Raw genomic sequence first — 12226 nt, forward strand, 5'->3', positions numbered from 1 at the left:
CAGATTTGCCAGCGACTGTACATTGATATTAAGCTGAGTCTTTATGGGAGACCCATTTATTCGCTTGTAAAATGTTTAAAGCCGCCAACTGAGTAAAATGTTTTCATAACAAATGTGCTAGGCGTATCGTTATTAACAATAAATCGCATGTGCAGCTTTTTATGTCAACACACATGAGTATAGAACATTGGTTCCCAAAGTGGGGGCGTGGGCCATTAGTCTGTGTACTTAAGTATTAAAAACCTGCGACCGCTGAGAGAAAGCATTCCAGACTGCTCAATACGACCAATAAATAATCTTGACTGGAGGAGGGGGGCGCAGAATTTTTTGTATGGTCGAAAGGGGGCGCGTCTCAAATAAGTTTGGGAACCAATGGTACAGAGTATATTGATGTGTGAAGTTTATATACGCTAAGTTGATGGCTTGAATCCGATACACATTGTGACTGGTCTTAAATCACAATATTATAGGTACTTTATTATTACGTTCGTGAAAATCGACTTTATAAAATGTGTGTGTAATATCTACCTACTAAGTTTTTCCATTATATTGTGACCATAGTAATAATAATAATGTCCAATATACTGGGAATCTTACAGAAAAACCTTCTTACTTAACTTTTAACTTATAATTAATTACATAGGAAAGTAATGATAAAGTAAAGGTACTAAGATGATTAAATCTGTAATACAGACTATTTTTGTCTTAAGTTAGTATTGCAGGTACCTACAAAATTAATGGTTTCTTTCTCAATAGAAAGTCCAAGCCAATGTTCAGACTGAGAGTATGAAATACTGTAGCAAAGTCATTCCTTCCTTTTTTTTTCTGGGAAAAAATGCATTGAATTGCATACCTATCCTGCGGGGACAGGGTAGGTTATGTGGGGCTCACCAAGTCAGAAGGACAAAGGCATACCCACTAAAAAGACCCCGGTGCTCCGTCATTCGCCTTAAGTGGGAAGGAACTGTGGGATTCCGGACAAAGCCTTCTCTACCACAGTCCCTCCCGGCGATTGCCCGCCTACACGGCGGGCCCTACAAGCCCCCCAGGACAGGGAGCGACGGTAGCAGCTAGGAGCACACAGCTGTTCCCGTCCGACGGTGGTGGTGGCCTGTGCAATGCAGGCGAGGGCGCCCCCACGCCCCCGGCCCGCTGGCCAAAAGTCATTCCTTCCTATTACAACCCCTGTATTGAACGTCTTTTACATTAAAATATCCTGAAAACAATAATAAATTCTAACGCTAAGAAGGTAGGCTCGTCCCTTCTTTTATTAAGCATTTTATTTATTATGTTAAACTTCGATTTGTACTTATGCACTAATTGAACACCCTGTATATCTTACAATGCCATTTTCAATAAAAAACTCAACGGCTAAATACATCCAACCCCACACCGTCGGACATTATTGTAATCTCAACAATAAAACCGATATCAAGTTTGAGCTCTTTTACTTTTTATTACAAAGGCGAATGTGAATTTCATATCAGTTGTAAAAATTGAACGATGGATTTTGAGAAGCCACGTGCGGGAGAAGAAAATTATTGAGTGGAAAGATATGAGTTTTACTGGTAGAAAAAAATGTTCCTGGTCATAATGTTTTTTATTCCTTATCTAGCTGGCGGATTTCGTACTGTAAAAAACAATCACCTATGTCCATCAGTGACCCACGACCTCATAAAGGTAGCAGGAAGGCGCTGGATGCAGGCCGCTACCAACCGGGCGATGTGGAAATCATTAGGGGAGGCCTATGTTCAGCAGTGGACGTCCTGTGGCTAAAATCATGATGACGATGATGTTCATCAGGGCTATTTTAGGATTCTAATGGTGAAATAATATTTCAAATCGTTTCAATCGTAGTTTCGTAGCTTATTCAATTAAAAAAATCATTAAATCTTTCCTCTTTTTTATATTAGTGTAGGTAGAGTGAAGAATAAGCAGAGTGCGCCTGAAGGGACTAAAATAAAAAAAAAAACATACTAAAAAAATACCATCTGGTGAGATACAGGCCAAGAGCTTCCTCATTGTGGGTAAAAAAAATAATAGAATAACCAAAATCAATTGGGCGTAGAACAAAATCAATTTTACATTAGATTTCTTGGATAATTCAATAACATAAGAAAGCCTTTTATATTTTACAAGCCCTTATAACACCCGTAGCTCTGCATCCCTTACTACGTATTTATTATTTTTATACCTTCGTACGTACTTTATGTTTGTTTTATTCGCCGTATCAGCTTTATCGTTTCTAACATAAAATAAAAGAACGGAATAAAAGATTTGCTGTAAAAATTAAACTCTTGAAACCCCTTATTTATAACGAAAACGTAATTTTTATTATTGCCCCAAAGATGGCGCTGAGCACCGCCATTTTGTTTTTAGATTCGAAATTTAAAAAGCCGAAATAAAAAACGTATAAAATACTTCACCGTTGCTGTTTTTATTGCCGAAATGAAAAGATTAGAAATTATCTGTTTTGTAGACAAAAAGAAATGTAATGGCGCGATGTAATAAAGTTAGGGATATTGTATTTTGTAAAGAAAATGAGATATCTACGGTTAAAACCTTAGGAAAGGTTCATACAACTGTGAATAAGTATCTTGCGCATTCTTCTCAGCACTGGCCTAAGAACGTTGTTCCGGAGGATTAGTGCAAAACAAAATTATTATACAAACAAATATATGACATGTAAAAGTGGTCTTTTAAGGCTCACTTACAGAAAATAAATATTGCTTGAACTTGGCTTGACTCGCTGCCGCGTGTCTAGATAATTATAACTAATTTTTTAAGGGGTCATCTCTGAGTTTAGTTAGTTTAGCTAGTTATCTAAAGACACTTCGACTCCTAAAACATATGTAAATTATAATTTTAAATTCATAGGAGTTTTACGAGTAGGTTAGCCTACTCGTAGTGTGGAACTGTATACCAGTGCGTACATTTTACTATAGCTTACAGATACATCTAAACTTAAAGAGGACCAGAAATGACAGATATTAACTTTAACACAAAACACTCATTAACACCGTTTATTTTGAACCAATAAAATCGAGATGCCTTCCCATAATCACTTGATAATGCCTTCAAAATACAACCGTTTCAAATCGTCGCACTAAAAAACCAGTTAAAATTAACACGCCGAAGCGAAAATTAAAGCCTTGTTACCGATTCAAAAGTCATTAGGGTGTTAAGACTCAATAAAAATGAACGTTAATATTAAACAATGTTTTGGTTATTTTAACTTTAGTGTGTTGTAATCTGTTGTATAAAAGATTGAGAGTTGGTGTTATGTTATAAATCACCATAAACCTTTGAATAATGCAGTAAAAGTAAAGTAGTACATTAAGAACAATGAAAATGTATTCTGAACCAAACTAAAAAACAGTAAAGGCTAACTATTACTCGTATTCAAATATTTGTATGATAATAAGGTAACCCCAAAATCCTGGGAGGTGCCTTAGGACTTATGACGAGGGGGGGGAATCGCCCCGGGTGCCAACCCATGCTACGCCGCCATTGTAGCTACCAGAGGTAAACGAAACGCTCGGCTTATACTCGTACTCCTCACGCTAACCTGAGGGTTGAGGAGGCCTGATGCGTCTCTTAGACAACCCTCAAACTACATACTTATCTTCTTCTTGTCGTGTCGACAACAAACCTACACAGCATCGGCCAGCGGACCGATTTGGTATTGGCCGATTCTTCCAACAATTGGAAGCTAGACCAAACTATCAGCCGACTATGTCTATGCCTAAAACTCTAAAGGCATCGGGAGCCTTATGTTCAGCAGTAAACGTCCTGTGGCTGAAGTGCAACTCCTGTGTAGCCAGGATCTACAGCTTGACCGCCAATAAAAACCCAACCAGTGAAGGTCAAGTTTGTCCCGAGGGAAAGTTAAACTGTCATTGGACCCGCAACGAAATTAATCAGAAGAACATAGGAGGAGTTCAAAGTTAAGGTTCGACTTTCGTCCATTGCAATAATGATGAATTGTAAAGGCGATTACGAGACACGTATATCTGCGGGGTCTCTTAGCGATTGTATTTTTAGTTGTACCTAGCCTTAAAATCCCAAGTTCGGAGGTCAAATTCAGATTTTACGAGAGACGCGTGCGCATGTAACGACAGTTTTACGTGCGTTCGACGTTTTACAACCGTGTCGGATTTGGGTGACAACGATCGAAAGTTATGAGTGTTTAGTGCTAATTGACCTTTTATGGGCCTTTCTTTTATTAACGAGGTTTTTAATGGAGCAGATTAAGCATTACTTTAAAAGAGGATAAAATGCATTTGGTAAAGGTATGTAGAAGGATTTGGCAAATTAGTAATGTGGATGTTGCGAATAAATTTTGACGTGCTCCATATCATTTTCTATAAAAAAATTAAAATGTATCTTTTCAAAATATTATTGTTTTGCTAATTATCCTTTGAATATTGGTCATTTCATAGAATTTGAAAAAAAAGAGAAAATTGACAAATAAACCTCTTGTAAGTCTACAATTTAGTGTGATTTGTTAACCAATTAAAAATGTTATAACACATGACCAGTTCTTAGTTTAATATAAGAGTTCGAGTAATTGAAAAACAGTCTTTACTTTAACTTATTGAATTAATATAGCTGAAACACATAACAAAAGTATTCTACTCCCCCCACAAATCCGTAAACTGTAATACATTTTAGGAAAGAAATAACCCAATATGACCCATAACACTTAATTTGATTTATGATTAATGGCAAGCTTAAACATTATTAATGTTGCCATGTGCAATCCGATCAATGTTTTTTATTTGACGCGTTTATGTCACACTTTTTATAGTGACGCGCCACGACCGATACCGCTCGATATTTTTATGATCGATTTAATTTATATCCACACGCTCGTAAACGTCAGCGGTATCGAGCGATTTTGAAATTATTCGTCGGTTGCGATTTTAACGATGCTCTTACAAGATTGCTGTGATGTTTCGCTGACAAGTATTTTAGTGCAGATATTAAGCATGTGATTGAGTTGAAGTGTTGCGGCCTGACTCAGAAGTGAGCTTGAATATAGTGCGAGCTATATTCGGGACTTTTCCGTTTTGTTTTAGTATTGCATTAGGCTCGAGTGTTTCAATTTGATGGTTATAGTTTCGTTAGACGTGTTTCGAGTTGCTTTGAAAGGCGCGTTTAGATGTAAAACTGTTTTAAATATAATGACTAAGGAGTAGAATGAGAGCTTTTCTATTTTGTTAAAGTGAAGGATAGATATAAAAATAAATACTTAATGTACCACTGCCAATAAGACATTTTCCTATTAAACAAAAACTCAAAATAAAATCACACAATTTAGCCACTCATCACTATCTTTTTCTAACCCTAAAAAAATACATACAAAGCCACGGGCAGCAGCTAGTATGTAACCAAACTGCAACTTCATACATTGTACAATTCAATTGTTCCCATCAAGTGAGCGATTGGCATCTTGAAAACGTCGTAATGTTGTACCTTTCATCAATATATTCATATCGATAGTTCGCCGAACGACCGTATTATGCGAGATATGAAACTTTTATACGTTCCAGTTTAAATGGAAACGGTTTGATATACGTTGACAATGTTGATTTTTATTTCCAAGTTTGAAAACTCAATATTGTGTGCTGTAAATGAAAACAGTAAAGTTAAATATTGATAACAATTTAATACTTACTTATTACTATTGTTGGCCTTATCACAATAAAGTTTAACGCGCGTTGAACACTGGTTTAAAACTTCATTTCCATACTATTTTTAATGTCAATTTAGACAAGTATTCAATGCGTGTTAAACTTTTTGTAATAAGGCCCTAGAGTTTATTTATTTGTAGATTTCAATTTACTCTTAAATTAATATAAAATTCATGGTTCACTCAATGTGTCTCCTAAAATTAATTTTCAAAATCCGAACATCATAATAACCGAACATCAATGACACACTCCCTTTAAAAAAAGAAAAAAGGAAAATCAAATAAAAACTCATTTCGCGCTTCTTCCAACCTCTTTTCTTAGACGCGACACTGTAAATAACCCACTAATTCTCCCACAACTTTTGTAAAATCGACTCTATGTAAAAATCTTAAGATAGAAATTGCGTTGGTAAAGAAGAGGTACTTTTGCAAGTAGCAGGATAGGTATCGAGTGGAAATTCATCCCTTTGAATGGATTGGTCGGAGTCCATTGTTCCGCTTCAAAAGGATTTTTTGTAAGCACTTTATTATTACGCGTCGTGGAATAGATTTGATGCAAATTGTTTTCGTATTTGAGAAATGAAGGCGATGTTTATTTACTGGTTGATGGAATGAGGTTCAAAAGTTCTGTGGAATTTGTATGAAGTGGAAGTATGCAATAGAAGAAGGAACTTATCTTTTTTATAGTCAAACTAGTCTTTTGTTTTTTGTTATCAGTTTACAAATGGCATCTATCGAATAAAGTTCCCGCCAAGTAAAAATATTTTTATAAAAAANTACCTAAATGAAAACAGTAAAGTATTATTTATTGATAACAATTTAATATTTTTGTGGGTTCTTATTAACTAGTGGCACTATTGTTGATCTTATTAAAAGAAAGTTAAACTCGCGTTGAACATTGGTTTAAAATTACATTTCCATGCATTTTTTATGTCAATTTAGACAAGTATTCAATGCGCGCTAAACTTTTTGTATAAGGCCCTAGACCCTATTTGTAGCATTTCAATTTACTCTTAAATTAGATGATCAAACAAACTTACCAAGTAAAGTTCGATCTGAATTATCNATAAAAAAAATGTGGTATCTATTTTACTTTAAAATAAAACAAAATAATTTATTGTTTGGAATACTATTCAAATAAACATCGTTTAGGATCCATAAGGAGAATTAATTTGAAAAGTAAAGACACACTATTAAATTTGTATTTAAGTATCTATAACAATAAATCCTGCAGAATTGAATACTATAGACTGATGAAAAAATCACATCAAAGCAAATCATCGATTTGAACTACATTCCCCAATATTTACAAATAGAGATACCAAAGCAAAAACAATATTATACCCTTTGATACACCTTCCAATGTTTGTGTTTGTACAACAAATAATACAAATATCCATCAAATAGTTCCACAAATACATTAGATTCTCTTTTACCTTCTGTTTGCGTTGCAAATTATGTTTTTTCGTGTATTGGAGGCTTTATTTGTTGAACAGGGACATTAAAAATATTGTTGATAGATCTCTACAATATCATAGAGTTGAATTGGGTTTCATTGTGAAGGAAATATTGAACGATGTTCCTAATGTCTCAAAAATAAATAATAATACAAGAATAATAACTGAATTTTATAAATAAGATTCTTTAATAAATCAATGAATAAGAGAGTGACAATCTAAAAAAATATCAAATAAATATTAATTGGTTACTAACATTTTTTATTGAGCAATATTGTTGATTTATCATTTTTAGCCATCGTCAAACGGTTCAGATTTAATAATTTTAAATTATTTAAGTATATTTTTTTTTTACAGTTAAAATAAATAAAAAATCTCCCAAAAAATCGACTGATTTACTAAAGATTCCACACGATAACGTGTAACGGAGCCCTTACGACTCCTCTCCAATTCAATTTGCATCTTATTTATATTAAATTCAAGATCCCTTATTGCTTGCCTAAAGACAAAATTCGTCTGTATTCTAATTTTTTATTTACTCCCAAAATGTATGCAAATGTAAGTAGCGATTGATGCTTTGTTGTGAGATTATCAGGTGAATGTTCCGTCTCGTTCTCTCTACTGTGATTTTCTATTATGCCATCTCTTTTTTTTTGTAGTATAATGAAAGTAATTTGCCGGTGGTTGTATTCAATTCGGCAGATAAATTAGGCAGGTAGGTATAATAAAATTATACGGATTTAAACCAGCGTTGGTAAAAGATCCCTTTTTTAAATTTTGTTTACGTGGGGTGCGTATTGTTGGTGGTTAGTAATCTTCTTATTAGGATCACATATGGCGTTTTAATAATATTATTTGTAATTATTTTGTGGTGGAATAAAAAGTTTTTCGAAAAAGTTGGTACTTGGTACTAATTATTATAATATTATGTCAACGTGAAATTGTGAACTCTGTCAGTTTATAATATAACGCGTTAGATTGTAAACTAACTGTGGGTTAGGTTAGGTTAGATTGTAATTTAACTACGTCAGATTATAATCTGACGGAATTCTCAATTTTACGGTGACATATCCAACAATAATGGAATACAACGCACGCCACTATAAGCTTAAAAACTTTGTAGATAGTCGGTGTCGATGTGATAATAAGATATTTAAAAAATATACTCACAAAGCATTGAAAACAAACTAATCAAGGTTCAAATATTAGTACTAAATCGCATAAAATTTGCTAACACAATAAACAATATCTAAATTAAAATCAGGACTAAGTATTTACAGCCAACTGTTACAATGTCCACTAAACTTTACGATGGCTTTAAATAATATTGACTAGGAATCGAAGAGTTTAATGTGGCCGTAACACGCATCCCCACCCCGCACTAAAAATGCCATTCAAATTATACTTACAATAAAACAGTCGAGTGTATCACTTACTTGAATTGCTTCTATGGTGCTTTTATACAGGGTGTTTGGAATTAAGGACATAAGCGTGTAAGTTGCGTTTTCATCTAGTAGCGTCACTTTTTTAATTTGATTGTAACCTAGTCTAATACCAAAAAATAAGTTATTAGGCTGTAGCGCTAGGACATTGTAAGTATTTAGAAAAGTTTTTATGATACAATTGTTATTTAAAAAAATACAATTAGGTTACCTAATGCAAAAGGCTTTTTTTGGCTGAAAAGAATGTATCAAAGTCCAAAAATACAAAAAAAGTCGTAATTTTATAAAACAAACGTTAAATAAAACTTACCAACGACGACAAAGAAGATGAAGATTTGAACTTGGATCTGAAACAAAAATGATATTACCATTTTCTCAAGAAAAGTAAATAATATTTTTATTAAATTACATATATGGGGGGGGGGGGTGATTTAGATACACTTTGATGTAAGGAATCTAAATTTTAGCATTCCCTGGCCACCCTGTATACCTAATAAAATTTTTAAAATGTATTCAATTAAAGAATTTCAAAGACCAATTTACGTAATCTTTAGCAAGAACCAAGTAAACATCATCCGACACAATAAAGAAAGAGCGTCGTATCGCCACCGCGTCGTCCGTTGTAAACTCTATACGATTCCTATAAAGTTTACGGCGGCATTGTTTTATTAATATCTATAAAAAGTGCTTCCAAGTACTGACTCTAATATTTCTTATAACGCTCGCTGTTTACAGCCTTTATGGGTGTGCTAAGTTTATTGGGCTTTAGCTTAGTTTAGTTTTAGGTAGGGCTATCAGATTCTCACTAAAATCCTAATGACACACCGTTTTCATTCTAGTAAAATAATTTCAGCCTAAAACCAAACACATTTAGGTCGTTGTTAAAACAGTAATTACCTAACTATTTACTGTTTTAACAACGATGCGATATTTCGAGTTTAAATTAATTGCCAAGTCATAGTACTGTATTCAATATAAAATCTAAAAAACTTATTTTCTGTTTCTGTTTACTCAATTTTTAAAAACGACACCTATGTATAAACTATTTGTGAAAACTATTTTGGCAAATGTGAAGTTTAATTGGTAACTCTAGGTATATGTGTTATAGAATGATGTTTGTTTTCCTAACAATAAAATAAAATAAAATAAATGTTTGATCATCATGACCATGTGTCGGAATGCCAAAACATGACGTGTTTTTTCATAAGTAATGTAGTTTCAATTTTTTTTTAAATAAAATAAACCACTCAATCAGTCTGGTCAATGCAGCGTAGGAAGTGCATAATAAAAATATTATTTCTATTAATAAAAAAAACATCATTGAGTTGATAAGTTTATCAAAGTAACATTTTAACCCCATACTATAATCTGTGTTTATTAAAGGCTTTTTTTCAGCAAATGGAATTTAGTTTTTGAACTTTTTTGGCTTAGTTTTTAACATAATGGAGTAAGTACCATACGTTTTCACAGAAGTGACAACCCTACTTTTAGACATAACTCTGCTCTATTTGCATAGTCTATGCCGTAAAGTGTTACCGTTTCCAAATATAGGTGCAATAGAATGCACTCTAATATTGCATCAGTCTTTTATTGGGCTTCTTGTGTCTATGGCAGTTTGAGACTCATTACGTTATATTGGTGTGAGCTTTGTCAGGTCATGTTTGTAGTAAGCATGGAATGGTATTTTGTAGAGAAGAAGCAACATTAGAATCCACGTTTTGATTTAAAAAAAGGGTAAAATATTAAAAAAATATTAAATAAAAAGTAAAATACATCTGTAAAAATGTGTCTTTTGTAGGGTGAATAAATTTGAAAAGAATCTTTTTTAGTTTCCTTATTTTTAATATACATATTATAATACGGCATTATTATTATACATAGTTATTGTAAATAGGAATTTATTTTCAAATGTATTTTCAAAAGACTCGTTTTTGAGGGTGATTCACATCTACAGATACTTTAACACAATTAATATTTATTTTTCTCTTTTTTACAGACCGACGCCGTATCCGAACCACCCGACGAATCCGACCGGTCATCCGAAAGTTCAATCTTCTCGTCCATCATCCCTGACAAGCTGTCAGGCTCGATCTGTACTGCTGTGCTCTTCATGCTAGGCTGGAAGCTGCTAGCAAACAAGCGGTGAACAAACTTAGTAAGGCTACGGTCTCCTATTAAACGCTGTACGTGGCGCACGATATCAACGTCAACGACATCTATACGTCTAGGTCAGAAAGAAACCATAAAATTTATATAGCATTGTGACGCGGCCTATGGCGTGACGCTGTACGGGACTATTCCCACCTCTCGTTCCCACCGCTGCACCTTCTGTGGAGCCAGGATCTACAGCTTGACCGCCAATAAAAACCCAACCCAATAGTGACTGAGTTTCTTGCGCTGCTTCTTCTCAGCACTGGCCCATTTATTGTCCCGAAGCAGTGGTAGGGTTAATACTGGGACGTGTAAAAGTGATTTTTAAAAGCCTATTCGCAAAAATAAAAGAGTTTTATAAGTTTTTATGATTTTCAACCAGTGAAGGTCAAGTTTGTCCCGGGAATCGCGGCCTACAGCATTTAGAGAAGACCACAGCCTAATAGAGCGGTATATTATTGGGCGATGGGATATTACGCGTGCGGAGAATAGCCCAAAGGCTATTTTATACGTCACGCTTTTTTATAACTTTTTACTACGTACTGGTCTGCTGGTGTTTTATAACCTTTCATATTTTGCCGTCATTAGTAATTTCTTAAATATTTAATAATATGTAGTATTATTATTAGGAAGTACATAATATTCTGTTATTTAGTTTTGAGTGTTTTATTCCAGTTACATTTCACACATCGGCAATGAGAATGTCACAACTCAAAAATTCACAAACTAAGAACTCGTCTTTATTCATGAAATATTTTTTCAATTTCGAGATTTCATGTGTCACTTTTTAATATCGTCTCATTGTCAGTGTGTGAATGTTGTATCAATACTTTATGAAAAGACATTGGCCAATATTAATCTACGATATTGCCTAGAATTAAAATAACTTTTTATTTCTAAAAAATATGATGGGTTATAAAACTACCATTATTGATCAGTATGTGCCATTTTTCTGATTAATGGTTGTGTTAAAATAACACACATCGTTAGGCGTCCTCATACACAATTTTGTATGAAGTTGTGTTATTGTAAATACGTCTTGATACGCGCACACATTAAAAAATATAATGAATAATTTATGATGTCATTTTGTAAAAACATTTTGTACGTGTATTGAATAAGTCCTGTTTATACTAAAACATTTGTATAACATGTATGACATTATTTTATGTATTTAAAACGATAAATTGTAACAACGCAAATCGTTAACTAAACTGTTTCGAGAGACTTTTCTGATGACAGAGATTAATTAAGAAGTTGTTTCTACTTAATTAAGTGGAGTTATTTATGAAATAAAAAAAGCTCTACTCTTAGTTCATCCAATGTTTATTCGTTTATTTTTTCTACATAACAAGACCCGTATCATCCCGCCCATAACGTTTTTTGAACACAAGGATTTCTTTCAACAGAAATTACGATAACATGAAAATACAGCATTATTATTGATAGTGGAAAACATAATTATTATATTAATCGTGTGT

At 33.6% G+C, this 12226-nt stretch overlaps 1 protein-coding gene across 1 annotated transcript in view; it reads left to right on the top strand.

Annotated features, from left to right (window-relative positions):
• The window catches only part of LOC114351084 (uncharacterized), a 41497-nt gene extending 30542 nt beyond the window's left edge, over positions 1–10955 (top strand). Inside the window, exon 3 of the mRNA XM_028302132.1 lies at positions 10591–10955. Coding sequence (XP_028157933.1) covers positions 10591–10740 — 150 coding nt within the window. The 3' untranslated portion in view covers positions 10741–10955. The remainder of the gene's footprint in view (positions 1–10590) is intronic.
• Positions 10956–12226: the final 1271 nt, after the last annotated feature.

This window comes from Ostrinia furnacalis, unplaced genomic scaffold, assembly GCF_004193835.3.
Source record: "Ostrinia furnacalis isolate ACB-3 unplaced genomic scaffold, ASM419383v2 OfSCF1084, whole genome shotgun sequence".
Lineage (NCBI taxonomy): Eukaryota > Metazoa > Arthropoda > Insecta > Lepidoptera > Crambidae > Ostrinia > Ostrinia furnacalis.